A 15,768-nucleotide genomic window follows, 5' to 3' on the forward strand; every position below is an offset into this window, starting at 1 on the left:
ACACACACCTATATACACACACCTATATACACACACACACACATACACATACACACACATACACACACACACACACCTACACACCTACACACCTACACACCTACACACCTACACACCTACACACCTACACACCTACACACCTACACACCTACACACCTACACACCTACACACATACACACATACACACATACACACCTACACACACACATACACACACACACACACACACCTATACACACACACCTATATACACACACCTATATACACACACCTATACACACACACCTATACACACACACCTATATACACACACACACCTATATACACACACACACACCTATATACACACACCTATATACACACACCTATATACACACACCTATATACACACACCTATATATGTTATGTTATGTTATGTTACATTTTATTTTTATAGCGCACAGCGACTCAAAAAGAGTATCCTGGCGCTTTCACAGCGAGACCTACAGTAGGTAACACAACACGACAACAAAGCAAAACAAAGATGTGAAAAACCAAAAAAGAAACCTATAAAGTAAACAGCCAGGTTTTAAGACCTTTCCTGAAAGCCAGTAAACTCGTGGCACCACGAAGTGTCAGTGGCAGAGCATTCCACAGCTGGGGGGCACGCAGACCAAAGGAGCGACCCCCAATGCGGGCTTTTTGAATACGCGGTACAACTGCCAGAAACTGTGACTCTGATCTAAGTGCCCGTGCCGGTTGATAAAAGGACACTCTCCTTTGGAGGTACTTCGCACCTCCAGAGTGTAGGGCCTTATAGGTCAGAGTCAGCGTCTTAAAGATAATGCGCTTACGAATAGGCAGCCAGTGCAGGGCCTGCAAGAGGCATGACGCCCTAGCTCGCCTATTAAGACCATAGATGGCTCTCGCCGCCGCATTTTGCGTCACCTGAAGGCGCTGTAGCAGATACTCCGGCAGGCCCAGGTATAGGACGTTGGCATAGTCCAACCTGGACCCGATCAGAGCCTGCACAGTCAGTTTCCGGTGTTCTTCCGATAACAGGGGTAGAAACTTCCTTAATACCTTCAGGAGACCAAAGCAGGTGCCCGTCACCCCCAGAATCTGGGCTCTCATTGACAGACCCTTGTCCATCTTGACACCCAGATTCTTGGCCACACACACACCTATATACACACACCTATATACACACACCTATATACACACACCTATATACACATACATGCACACGCACACAGCCACCCCCGACCCACTCTTTTGTCTCGACTCCCCTGGTGTCTCCGCCGCATCACCTGGCACACACGCGGGGCTTCCCTCACTCATGGGAGCCCCGCACTTGTACAATAGCTAAGAAATTTAGCCGTGCACGTATACCAGATCCCAAACTCCAGTCTCAGCAAGACCCCCATTCTATGTACTCACGGGTCATTGCTGGCTGTGCTCCAAGGTTCGCAGACACCGAACCGCCGCTCTCTCGACCGAACGCCATTTACTGAAAAATGGTTTCACTACGCCCTCGAGACCCTACACCCTATTGGTTAACTGGACACCACGTGATTCGTGCTTGGCGACATTCCTTATAGGCTTCTGAACGATAAGAGCGAAGAGCAGACTGCCAATGAGCTTCCGTTATACCCTAGCCAAAGGATTGCCCCTCTTAAAACATCAGGGGAGTGAGGGGAACTACATTGAATGTCAATTTAAAAAGAAAATACGTATTAGGAAAGTTATTTAGTGTACTTTCTCGTTAATTCATAGTTATTGGTATCGATCACATTATTTTGAACAATTAATCTACGGCAGAAAGTGTAAATTGAAAGCAGTGAAAAGCGTATTAAAACTTCGTGCGCATTACAAGTTAAAACAATATCACGCCATTTTTACTTGAAAACAGGCTATACCCCAGAACAGCATCTGACTCCAATTACTACATCTCTTACTGGACCTTGTCTTTGATCTATTTCTATTGCACATCGTTTATTTATTTATTTTATGCGTATTTATATAGCGCGGACTTTACCCGAAGGTGTCAGAGCGCTTCACACTAGGAACAGAACTGATACATGAGGAGAACATTACAAGTGAACAAACTACCACGGAAAAGCTTAGGCTCCCATAGCATCCCTGTGCTCCCCCTCCCCCAGCCCGCACACTCATGCTCTGAGGCCTCAAACCCCCTCTCCCCCCCCCCCCCCATCTTGGCTTTCCAAGAAATCATGGCTTGTGGTGCAGTGCCACCACACAGTTTGTCAAATATACTTGCTGACTATATTGGCTAGGTGTTTATTTTTACTGGTAATCTTTCAGGATGTTAGTCGGTTTCCCCTACCGTTAAAATAGACCCCTTCTTGTTCTCCTCCTGTAAAATACACATTTAAGTACATTAACTTCACGTTTATGGGGTTATGAATTTACTGTAGATGTTCTGGCACCGGCCTGTCCGCTCTTAAGTTGGGCCGTCACTCTATCTATCACCCTCACTCTATCTATCTATGTATCTATCGCCCTCACTCTATCTATTGTTCTCTATATCTATCTATTTATTGTCCTCTATCGCCCTCACTCTATCAATCGCCCTCACTATCAATCGCCCTCACTCTATCTATCAATCGCCCTCACTATCTATCGCCCTCACTCTATCTATCTAACGGCCTCTATCTATCTATCTATTGCCCTCACTATATCTATCTATCGCCCCCCCTCTAGCTATCACCCTCCCTCTATCGCCCTCACTCTATCTATCATACCACAGCATCAATCTGTGCAGCCATTCAACAACAACTGGTTCAAATATGTTCTCTCAATGTTTCAAGCTTTATTACAAATATCACAAAAAGTTGTTAATATTTCACTTCTGTGCTTGGATTTTCGTCACAATAAAATACACTGAACATAATCTTCACAAAAGTTATTCACAAAAGTTTAAGCTATTGCCATTATAAATTGCAATACATTTTATTTAAGTATTAATTATTTAAAAAAAATTAAAAGCCATTGGTATTTTTAATATCAATACATCTAAGTCACGTAAATACAACACATATTGCATTACAAATGCTATAGGTGTCACATTTGCAAAAGTTAAAACTATTGGCATTATAAATGACAAAGCTATTAATTTAGCTATTTTCAAAACCAACGCATAAATAAAAAATGTGTCATTTACAATACCAATAGCTCAAACTTTCCTAATGCGAGACCTATTGCATTGCAAATGCTTGTTGTATTACTGCTGGCATCCCTGTCTGATTCACTGAGGTGATGACCACCGACACTCTTGCACAGGGTGGCCACTAATGTAATCTTGTCTGTTTGGGTCACAATACAACACTAATAACATTAGAAGCTCGGCATGATTTTCATTGAACATAAGTAGCTCTTTTTACAGAAAAGGTTGGAGACCCCTGCCCTAAATTCTGACTCAGCAGTCACTTTCAGTAACAGCCAGTGTTGCCAAGCATTTTTGCTACCGACTGAAACATCTCAGATCTCTGTTAAGTCAGCAGAAGGATACAGTAATAAGCTGCATCTAGCTGTCCCTGTATATTCAAAGGTAAATGAAATACATTTCACTAAACTAAATTCTTATGGACAATATTATTGTGGGACGTGACTGTTGCCTTCTGGGTCAAAGGTTTCTAGAAAATTCTATTGATTAAGTTTCACATTTGTGACTTTAATATTAGTCACGGACTATTAGTATAAATTGACATTGTTAAAATCTTCCTTTGTTCTCTAAACAGATCTGTCATTGCTGAAGTTCATCGGTGCTGAACTAACAAGAGGCTATTTCCTTGAACACAATGAGGCAAAGTACAAAGAACGGCGAGAAAGAGTATACACTTGTATGCGAATACCACGAGAATTGGAAAAGGTATGATCGACCTTTTGAGCACATCACATATTTGTTTGGTGTAATGTTTTTGAGTCATGCCCTGTGTTTTTCTCTTAAGTAGGTTTTTTCCAATCCACTCTTATGTCATTCTAAGGACTGACTCTCTCCTCTGTCCCCTCATCCTGGCTTTTTTTTCGCTGCAAGCAAAACTGTAGAAGAGGATACAGAATCGTTTTCCTTCGAAAGCATAGACATACTAGCTTAAGTTTTGCTTTTCATTTGGTAGTTCGAAAAGTGTTTATTCTCTTTCTTTCTGAGGCATGTGGTAGGTGCCTCAGTGTCAGTAACACTTGCGAATGGTCGGACATGACACCCTTTGCATGAAAAATATGGGTAGAGGTCACTTTAGTTAGCTCTAAAGATCGCAGTTAAGTTTCATCAGTGCTAAATAGACACTTGTGAGTTATATCCATTCCGTGTACTTGGGGGTGGGCAGTTAGAGGGAAACTGGGATATGTAGGGTTTCCAGTGTGTGAGACAGATGTCAATGAGAAAGAAAAGAAAAAAAGAGGAGGTAACTCCTCATAAGAGAGCTGATAGAGAGGTGATAGGGAGGTGGATGGTACTGAGATTGGTATCATAAGTTTCCCCTACCGGATTTGGACCGTAAACAGAAAAAGGAAATAATTTAGTATTAACAATTGTTTGGGTTGATGAGTTGAGATTGTGGAATAAGATTTATCCTTTTCCCTTGGTGGATTCTACAGAACACTTTTTTTTACTCTGCAAATGTCTGTTATAACCTCAGTTATGTTCTGTGTTTTTCTGGTATGTGGTTCCAGTAGGGTTTCCTGCTATCATAGATAGAAGATGTGTCCATCTTGCATTGTTCAAGTTCCAGTGAGTCTGGATCATTCTACTCTATGTTTTTAAAGTACATTGTTAATGTGGTTTCCAGTTCAAGTAGGCCGTATATCATGTTCTGTTTGTGGAGCTGGGTTCAGAGTACAAGGACATTTTTTTCTTCTCCGGTTTCACTCGCAGGAGAAATGATCAAAGATGTGAATTTTGTGCACATCAAAAAACCTCTGTTTTGGGCGTTATATATGCAACCATGATCATCTGTATATGAAGTTATTGGTCTGCCAATTCTTTCAGGTTCCATGGACTAATCATGAGTGCTAGCTCGAATTTCAGAGAAGGGGAGAAAGCGGTACAACGTTGTTTTGGCAGAAATTCTATTAAAAAATCTGACATGTTATCTCCTTCCTTTTCTTCCAGTGTGCCATAAAATCGAACATTGTCTTTGTGAAAATGTCTTCCAGCTCCACAGTTTTTGCGCTTGGCATCCAGAGTAAATTTTTCAAGAATTGGGAAGCATCAAAACTTATGTCTGCTTTTTAGGTCTCGCTAGACGAAAGCAAAAGCGAAGCTTTTGCTGTCTATGCGAGACAACTTATGTAGTTACTTTTGGGGGAATGTGGACAGCAGACTGTCACGAGCTTTTTCTGGCCGAGATTTGACCTCGTGGGCGCGCACGCCCAGCACGACGCCGTGCACGTCCCCTGAACACACACATGCACACGCAGGCAGGAAGGCACACACACACGCGCACCCCCCCTAATTTCCCGCACTCACCGGCACCCCCCGCCGCACACACACAGGAGCGCACCTGCACACACACATACAGAGCCCCCCCCACCGCATACATCGAAGCGCTCAACCCCCCCCACGCCGCCGCCGCATACATAGAAGAGCCCCCCCCCGCCGCATACATGGAAGCGCCCCCCTCCCCCGCATACATGGAAGCGCCCCCTCCCCTGGCCGCCGCCGCATACATAGAAGAGCCCCCCCCCCCGGCCGCCGCCGCATACATACAAGGCCCCCCTCCCCCCCCAAAGCTGCCGCATACATACAAGCGCCCCACTTACCGTCATTCTAAAGTCTTGCAGCCTCCGCGGGGCTCTCCCTCGGGCATGGGAGCCCCGCGTCACCAGCACTGCTTCTCTTTTTCATTCGCGGCCGATGAGAGGTGGGCCGCTCTGAACTACAAAATGACGTGACCAACGTAACGTTTGTAGTTCAACGCGGCCCATTCCTCAGTCACGCCACAAAAAAAAAACAGGGGTTACAACAACCTAATGCTTGTCCCCTGCCTCGCTCTCACGCCTTCCTGATCCCGTCTCACCCTTCCTCATCTCCATGCCTGGCTGCACCTGGTTCACCTCGCTCCGCTGGAAGGAGGGCGGGATGGCAGAGGAGTCCAGTAAGGGCCACTGAAGGCCTGGAAGCTAAGGTAGGTTCAGTCGCCTCGCCGATGCTACACCAAAGTCTGAGTCCAGGACAAGCAGGGATGAGCTGGGCGTGCCAGGCGAGATATGCAATGTACCTCGATGTATCACGGTGTGCCACGGGGCCTAGGCATGCCGCCCTCACACCCAGTCACAACAGCAATACAGTAGTCTCCCTTGCAGCAATACTCCTCAGCTCGGTGGAGCCCAAACACGGCTCTGAGCTCCATGCTCCTTATGCCTCGTTGCTCACATGCCCGGGCCGTGAACGCACTGTTCTCTCCCACAGTGAAGCATTATTAACACCTCTGCAAGCAGTCCTCACCGCAAGTTGGGCAAACCTGTGTAAGGACCCCTTTCTCACACAAGCCTATAAATATCGGAAAATAGATTCATATATTTGAAAAACAGCAACCGTCAAAGTCTAAGAAAAGCCGTGCCAAAATATTTTCCCCTTTATTTTAACAAGATTTCAGCTATAAAAACACTTGCTATATGTCATTAATTTACAAGCGCTAATGATAGTGAGCTAATCAAGTGCCCTTTCTACCTCGGGATGCAAAAATTACCTGTTCAGTGTCAGCTTCGTCTGTAAAGACCGTAGGCACGACACCCATTATTAAGTAGTAGAGCCTTGCCGTGAGTTACTTCCCTTATCTCAATGAATGTGTAAATGAACAAGTACGGACAATGGCAATAGGTCTCCGTCTTTTTGTGCCATTAATAAAATGTTTTATGCATGCGTGCAAATTGCAGAGACACTATTACATAGTAGTGTAGTGCAAACCCTTTGGGGTGCTAGTGTGGGGCTATTGATTCGTTTAACAGTACTGCGAGAAATGGAAGCATGGTGGTGGAAGGAGATAAGGGATTTACGTGTTGGTGGTTGTATTGTGAGGGTGATAATGTTTCATTGAGGGAAACTTACCTATTTCCAAAACTAAAAACATACATAGAAATATTGCCATTTATAGTACCAACAGCTCAAACTTTCCTACTGCGAGACCTATTGCATTGCAAATGCTTGTTCTTATCTTATTTCTGTAGTGTCCAAGAGCTGGTGAGAGGAAATTAGATCAGCTCTCACAAACCTGAGCTCTTTTGATATTTCATTTGTTCTTTCAAGCTCTTTCCTAGAGCTGTGTCCATCATTGTATCTGTACTGGGATCTTTTAAGGTCTTTCTTGTACCTGCCAGTGTCTCTGAGAGGACCTTTGCTTTGAGATCTGTGAAGTCATCAGAGTGTGTGGATGATGCACGTTTGTTGTATTCGCATTCTTCCTGCATATTGACATGAATTGGCCTATTCCGTTCCCTAGTATTACAGCCTATTTATGTTGCCTGTCTGTCATGTTGAATATCCCTCAAGCTCTCAATGATATTTAGGTTTCGACTGTTGTCTAAGCCCACTTATAGTGCTTCTGGCTGTGAGCGACTCCCACCATTGTTGAGCAGTGCAGGAGTTAACCATTTTACTTCGAGGCTGGTACAGTGTTATTTTTGGCAAGAATTCACTGTAATCCAGTACCTCGGTGGCTGTCTTTTCTAAGGAAGGCATAGTATGTAGTTCCCATATTTCGGATCTCTTGCTATAAATGAACTACAAGAAACTTTTTCCTCTCTCACTCTGGAAAAATTGTCCCAAGTGTGTGGCGCTGCTAGGGCCGTCTGGCATTTTATTTCACCTGCAGCTTCCCCTCTATCCTCTAAAATTCTCCAGCTTGTATGTTCTGACCCATTCTGCTCTCAGCATTAGGGTGGTTCGTCTCAAGGTGTCATCGCTACAAGACGTCATTCCTTTATTGCAGGCAGGAGACTTCATGGCTCCCCTTCATCTCAAGCACTCACACTTCCACATGCCGATTAATACTTTCCATCAGCATAACAGAGGTTTCTGGTGAGTGGCAACCATCAGCAGTTCTTTTGAATCAAGTCCGCTATGAGAATGTTCACCAAGTGTTGTCTGTCTGCCCTTGCAGCCCATTTATGGCACCAGTACAAGCATTTTTAAACCTGGCTGCAGATGGCGCCAATTTCTTACAGCAAAAATGTTAATGTACCCGATGGCGGTCTCTAGCAGAGTGCTGGTTGTCCTTGCATAGCTACAAAGGCATCCACTTCAGGAATAGCTGTTAAAGCAGTGGCCCTAAGAGGACAGAGGATCTAGTTTTAGTATCCCCCATGATGTACAACAACTAGTTTAATAGTCACAACGTATAATTTGGTAGAACTTTAGCAGACCCTGGGCCGCAGCTGACCACAACAACAGATGTCTCTCATGGCTGTTGTGGATGTTTTATACTGGATCACTCGGGGCAAGGCAAATTGACCTATGATGATGTGGACCTGTATCTCACTGCGTTAAAGATCAAGGTTTGCCCAGATATGAGTTTCATTCTCCCTGTGCCACTGGAACCAAGTTGCATCCTAGTCAAGAGGCCGGAATAGCATGTAGCCAGCCTGGGGTTACTTGTATTCTGAGAGGGGACCTGGCTTGATAGTTAGGGCATGACTGTTCCTATTGGAGCAATCCAGCACGAGTAAGTACTAGTGCCTGAGATTCCACCCATCATTTGTTTGTATTTCGAAAGCTCAGGGAGATAGGGTTTCAGAAGTTATGACTAACAGAGGAACATAGTCCTGCAATATATGCAGGAAAGAACATGAAACTTAAGATGAGGTGTGTGCCTCGATGCAATGCGAGCTCCAGAGTGACATGGTCACAAGTAAAGCATAAAGCCAAAACTGACTGTCAAGAAATACAGGTTGTAATATTCCATATCTCACGTTCGATGGCAGTCGGTGATAATGAATCAGAGACTAACAAAGCATGAATCAAACTCATGCTTATAGAGAATGAACATTTCCTTTTCTCTTTTGCTAGAACACTGCCCTCATAGTCATCAATCGTGGGCTTTGTTAATCCAAGGGCCTATCGTCATCAGCTATGCCCTCGTTAGAGGTTTCTGTTTTAAACTGACATTACCACTTCATTTTTTGCTATAGCGAACACCCACCACATACAGACGCTCTTTTTAGGTCGAGCTATTTATAGCTCGGAACTATTGGGTTGAACACAACTCTTTGACCAAGAGGATTCCAAGCCGGATTCCTCCCAATGCATGTTGTCTACTGAACCGTGACGCTTCGCCAGGCGCGCGCTTGGCCTTACTCACACCCCATGATGGTTCCCTCCCACTCGCTCGATCCCCTGCCTCCCCGCCCCCCACCCCATCCGCCTCGCACACCACCATCCGCCTCGCACACCACATCAAAGGCTGCTGCTCCCCCTCACTCACACGCCATCCCCATATGCTCCTTCCCTCCCTCCCACTCGCTGGCTCCCCCGCCCCCCCACCAGGCTCTTGAAGCGCGATGCTTCGCCAGCGCTTCCCTCCCACTCGCTCACTCCCCTGCTCCCCCGCCCCCATCCGACTTGTTTTCATTTATTTAATTAATGTGGATTGCGGTCCGCTTTCACTTTAGCGACCGCAGTACAGAAACTTCTTTAATTTGCATACTTGCTGCCTGGCTAAGTGAAGAGAGGAGGAAGAAGGCTTGTTGTTTTAATTGAAATCACAGCAGGCTACGATGCTTTCCTTTCTCGCTTTCTGCTCGAGATAGATGACATAGCGAAGTTGCAGCAGCAGTCATATAATTGTAATTGTAATTCTGAAGCTTATAAAGCGCAAAGTTACACTTACCAGTGTGTCCCCGCGCTGAATAAACCGCTGAGGAATCCGTCCTGGCCTGTTCCTGTGAGGCGCCCAACTCCTGGGCACCCCCCTGGTGAAGTCAGGCATCCTTAGCGATTAGGGCCGGTGTGGAGACTAAGCAAGCTATTGCCCAGAGTTGCAGCGTAGGACCCCATGATTAGAGTAGGCACCGTGCCGAGAATTATCGGGTCCGCGGACATTTGAGCTCAAGACCCTGCCGCGACGGGAATTGAACCCTGGTCCCGGGCCAGACCTCTGCATCAGGGTCTGCCGCTCTAATCAGTGAGCCACACTCCTCCACACTGAGACCTCTCTGGAAAAAGCAGCCCCTTCTCAGCGGTGCACAACGCCGTCTACTGATTGGTGAAGAGCAATTTGGTGCCTACCAGGCAGTGTTTTATGTACGGCACTTTAGCTGTTGGCGCTGATGCTCGAAAAGAGGACTCCGGGAAGGTAACCTGCTCCAGGGTAGTAAACTCATTGTAAACCAGAACCTGGGCTTTGTATAAGTTCAGCACTATCTCGTCCCCTTTCTAAGCACTTTTATAGATCTGATTTTGTAAACCTACACCACCAGAGCAGCTGCCAGCTGGGTTCTTAATTTTCATGCGTAGGCTGTGTTTCAGGGTCTATGCTCATGCAATCCTTGGCCTCTGTGCCGATGCATGTTGTGTACTGAAGCGCGCGACGCTTCGCCAGCGCTTCCCTCCCACTCGTTCACTCCCCTGCTCCCCCGCCCCCCACCCCCATCCGACTTGTTTTCATTTATTTAATTATTGTGGATTGCGGTCCGCTTTCACTTTAGAGACCGCAGTACAGAAACTTGTTTAATTTGCATACTTGCTGCCTGGCTAAGTGGGAAGAAGGCTTGTTATTCTGTTGTCTCATTCTCTCTCCCCTTTGTCCTTCTGTACTCCTACCTCTTCCAAACATGCCTCTCCTTCTCACCACAGCTCCACCACGGGACCCCCCCACCTCTCCTCTCTCCCCCTGCCACCGCCACTTCACTCTCATTGCCTTTGCACCCCTTCCACCTGCCTTCCCTACTCCCTGCCTAATTCATCAATGCTTCTCGGCAGGAGAAGGCGCAAGGCTGTCTGTCTGGGTGGCACAGGGGGGGGATTTCTCCAGTTAAATTAATTGGCCGCTAGGAGGCTGTTTACAATTAGCTACAATACAAAGTCGATCCGTGATTGCTCGGCCAAGAAATCAACAATCAGCCACTTTCAACTGCGGTGTTTCAGAGACCTGTTTGGATTCTCCACTCTCAAAATAATGAATATTTATAAATGATAATACCTGGCCGGGTACGACAAGCCCGTTTGACAACGGTCCCTTTTGTAGTGTGCGCAGTCTAGTTTATGCACGTCACGCAGACGTGACGTGCGGCGGCCATGTTGGCGCCTGCGCGCGCATCCCCATTGCGCGCCGAGGAAAGACACCGATCGGCAGCGCTGGCCGGCGCTCCTCAACCTATGTTAATTTATATTAATAAATACACTTTGAACCCTCAGCCAGCAGCCTGCACTTTATTTAAAGCTTAGACATTACAGTGGCGACGAGGATGGGATGCTCCAGCTGACCAACCCAGCAGAAGATAAATCGAACCCTCCCCCACGTGGGCAGCAGCAGGGTAAGCAACCCTCTGACCACCTGAACACAGCGCAGAGCTGCTCCACATGGCCAGATTGCAGAGGGCATAAGGGGGCACAGCTACCCCACCAAGGTACGACAGGTTGAGGAGCGTGGCAGAGCCACAGCCACCTGAGGGGCGGCGAAGGGGCCGGATAGGCGGCACAGCGCCCCGCAGAAGATAAGCCTACAGCGCAGACCTTTCCACGACGCTGCGGAAGGGAGGAACAGCGCTGGCTACCAAAGAGGAGGAGGCGGGGACCAGCACTGAGAGTCCCCAGGAGGACGCCAATACAGAAGCGAAGGACAGCACCCCAGGGAGTCCCACCAGCAAGGACGTCAAAGCGACGGCGATCAAGGAGGTGAGAATGAGCACGCCAGCAGGCTATGCGATTGCACCAGTGCAATTTCTGCCGAAACCTGGGGACCCCCTGATGAAGTGGGAGGATTGGAAAGAATATATTGACAATTTCATAGGGGTCCTGGAGGACGAAAATGAAGAGTCATTCACCCCCCAAAGAAAGAAACTGATCCTGTTACTGAACCTGGGACCGGAGGGTCTCAGGATTTACAAGAGTCTGGTGCCCAAAAAGAGGGAAGACCCTGATAAGGATGTATATGCCCATGCATTGGAAGACTTAGACGAACGTTATCGCCCCACTATCTGCGTATCAGTGGACAGGTTTAACTTCCAGCAGAGAAGACAAAGGGCTGGAGAAACCATAGAAGAATATGTAGCGGCCTTGAGGAAGCTAGCTGCTCCATGTAAATATGCACTGTGGGAAGACGAATTCATAAAGGACCAGATCGTGATGCACACTACGAGCACAAATGTCCAGGACAAATTATGGGCAAGCGGCGACACCACACTCAAAGACGTAATGGTCATCGTAAAAAGGGCGGAACTCGCAAGGAGGTGCGCTGATGCGACCAAGAAAGATGTAGCCCCCCCCGATGATGGTGAACAGGATACAAGAGGGAGACCACCGCAAAGACCAGAGAGGCAAAGACCCAGCGGCCAAAGGCACCAACAGATGGCAAGGAAAGCAAACAGGCAACGACGGCAAGAAATCATGCTACAGATGCGGCAGTTGGTCCCACGACGCACGCGATAGAAGATGTCCCGCGTTCCGAGCCAAGTGCCTACACTGTGGCATCTTAGGCCACTAAGAGAAGGTGTGTAGGAAGAAACATCCCAAGGAATTGGTGAAATGCATCGATCAGGGCGAAGAAGATCTGGAGGAGGTCGCAGAGGAAGAGGTGGTCACCGTCTTATGCATATACGACCAGGTACTGAATGTAGAAGGGAAGAAATCCACAAAACCAGTCCTGGACATGTCTATGGGTGGAATCACCATCACCGTGGTGGCAGACACCAGATCTCCATTCACCATCGTCCAACGGGCAGTGTGGGAAGAAATGTTCAGACCCAAGTTGGGCCCGGAGTTGGAGAAACTTGACATTCGGCCGGTCACCTACAATGGCGACCGCATTCCAATGGCGGGGTTCCGACGCTTGTTGTTCGAATTTAGGGGCCGATCAGCATGGTGCAAGCTGTACATTGCAGAGAAAGGACCCTCCGTCCTAGGATGGCTAGACCAGGGCGACCTAGGAATAAAGCTGGATCCAGGAGGAAAGGAGCAAATATTACTCACAGAGCAAGAGGAATGGCCGGACCTGAACAAATGGAAGGAGAACTATCCAAAGGTGTTCGGAGGCACGGTGGGACGAATGGAAAAATTCCAACACAAGATCGTGCTCAAGGAAGGGGCCATCCCGGTGGCTCACAAAGTGAGGAACATACCGATTGCGGTAAGAGAGGCAGTCCAGAAAGAACTCCAGGAGTTGGAAAAGAAGGGAATCATAGAACCGATAACCTGTGCAGAATGGTTGGCCTCCTTGGTGGTCGTGATGAAGCCCAATGGGAAGGTCCGGCTCTGCGTGGACCTGAGAGAACTGAATAAAAATATCGTGGTGGAGAAATTTCCCCTCCCCAGAATTGAGGAAATGTTGGCCAAGACCAGAGGAGTGAGGTGGTACTCCACTATCGACTTGACATCGGCTTATCACCAAATAGCACTTCACCCGGACAGCAAAAGTCTCACATCCTTCATCACTCCGTTTGGGTGTTACCAGTTCTGTCGGATGCCGTTTGGGCTGGCCTCGGCGGCTGCAGTCTTCCAGAAAATGATGCACCAACTGTTCAGAGACTGCAAGGACGTCCAGTATTTCCAGGACGACATCTTGGTGATGGGACGAGACAGGCAGGACCATGATCAGAAGCTGGGAAACGTGTTACAAACGCTGGAGAACAAAGGCCTCACAGCGGAGTGGACGAAGTGCCGGTTGGGCCTACAATCGGTAACGTACCTAGGACACGAGATCGGGCAACAGGGCGTTACACCCAAGTCGGAAAATGTAATAGCCATCGCTGAAGCACCGCCACGCAGGAACAAAGAAGAGGTCAGGTCGTTCTTGGGGATGGCGGAGTACTACAGCAAGTTCGTGGTACACTTCGCCTCTAAGACCCACAACATGAGGCTGCTGACCAGGGAAAGCAGTGTTCCAGTGGACACCGGAAGCCCAAGCTGAGTTCGAAACTATCAAAAAGGATGTCACAGGAGCTGTTCCGCTCAAGGGTTATGACCCACAAGGCACCACAGTACTGACGACTGATGCCAGTGACAAGGGCCTGGGCGCTGTACTTATGCAAGACAGAGGAAGAGGGGAAATGGAAACAATCAGTTTTGCATCCAGAGCATTGACGGATACAGAGAGAAAATACAGCGTGATTGAGAAAGAGATGCTGGCAGTCGTATGGGCCATGGCGAGATTCCGGCAATTTCTGTGGGGAACACGTTTTCTACTCAAAACTGATCACAAGCCATTGGTGAAGGTGTTAACATCAAGCGGACACGCCAGTGCCACTCCCAGAATATCAAAAATGTCCCTAAAGTTACTCGAGTTCAGGTACGACGTGGAGTACATCCCAGGGAACCGGAACCGAGTAGCGGATTACCTGAGTAGGGCAGCCGCCATGGAGCCTGGAGAGGAAGACCCTGCAGGAAGTGGGGAGTTGGTAGCTCTTATAGAAGACCAAGAGAAGTTGATTAGCCTACAAGAATGGACAGAGTCATACGAGGAGGACACCGACATGAAGGAAGTAAAGGTGCACATCGTACAAGGATGGCCAGACAAAAGAAACGTGAGGGCGAGCCTCAGGCCGTACTTTGAAGTGCGGGAAGAACTGTCGGTAGGAGACAAGGGGGTATTCATTTACAGAGGAGATAAGGTGATTCCCCCAAGGAACATCACCTCAAAACTACTGGACCTGCTACATGAGGGACACCTGGGCATAGGGAAACTCAAGGCAAGAGCAAAACAAAACTACTGGTGGCCAGGCATGGACATAAGGGCTGAAAGGCATGTCAGGGAATGTCCACAATGTCAGCGGGCAGACAAGACCTTGAAACCTTTGAGGCCAGCGATAGGAAAGTTTGACCCCCCTTCAAATCCGTGGGAAGAACTATCTATAGACATTTTGGGACCTGTCCTAGATGACCAAGGCACACAGAAATATGTGTGTGTACTCATGGATCGATATTCAAAGTGTCCGGAGTTGAGTAGATGAGTCCATGGACACAGAGAACATCATAAAGTTTCTGTCAGAGACCTTCACCAGGGAAGGAATACCCAAATCGATCTTGAGTGACAATGGGCCCCAGTTCACGTCGGAAAGGTGGAACAAGTTCATGAAAAGAAATGGCATCACTGTCAAACACACGGCAATTTACCATCCGGCCGGTAACGGCCTAGTGGAGAGATTTAACAGGGTAGTGATGGGAGCCATACAAGCCGCCATATTAAGTGAACAGAACTGGGAGAAGGCGCTAGAGAACATGGTGTGGGCCTACAGGATAACCCCCACTGGCACGGGGTACAGCCCATTCCAAATATTGAGGGGACGTGAACCATTTACGCATGACAACAGGATTTGGAAGGAAAAGGTCGTCACCAGTGAATGGTCCCCTGCGGTGGTGCGGGCCAACCTGGAAAGAGCACAGACAATCTACAGCAATCACTACAACAAACGAAGAAATGTTAAAGGCACAGGCCTGGAGAAAGGGGAGTGGGTGAGAGTAAAGTTGGCCACTCTACAGAAGAAAGGAGACAGCAAGTATAGCAAGCCGATGCAAGTAGTGGAAGTGTATGATCGAGCGGCCCTGCTGAGTGATGGGAATGTGTGGTCCCAGGACCGCATGGCCAGGTGCAACAAGGTTTTGGGCTGGGAGCAAC

At 47.7% G+C, this 15,768-nt stretch overlaps 1 protein-coding gene across 1 annotated transcript in view; it reads left to right on the forward strand.

Moving 5' to 3' along the window:
- The window catches only part of TAPT1 (transmembrane anterior posterior transformation 1), a 620,835-nt gene that overhangs the window by 120,800 nt on the left and 484,267 nt on the right, over window positions 1-15,768 (forward strand). Inside the window, exon 2 of the mRNA XM_078678446.1 lies at window positions 3,742-3,872. Coding sequence (XP_078534572.1) covers window positions 3,742-3,872 — 131 coding nt within the window. The remainder of the gene's footprint in view (window positions 1-3,741; window positions 3,873-15,768) is intronic.

Source organism: Lissotriton helveticus, chromosome 2_2, assembly GCF_964261635.1.
Source record: "Lissotriton helveticus chromosome 2_2, aLisHel1.1, whole genome shotgun sequence".
Taxonomy (NCBI): Eukaryota; Metazoa; Chordata; class Amphibia; order Caudata; family Salamandridae; genus Lissotriton; species Lissotriton helveticus.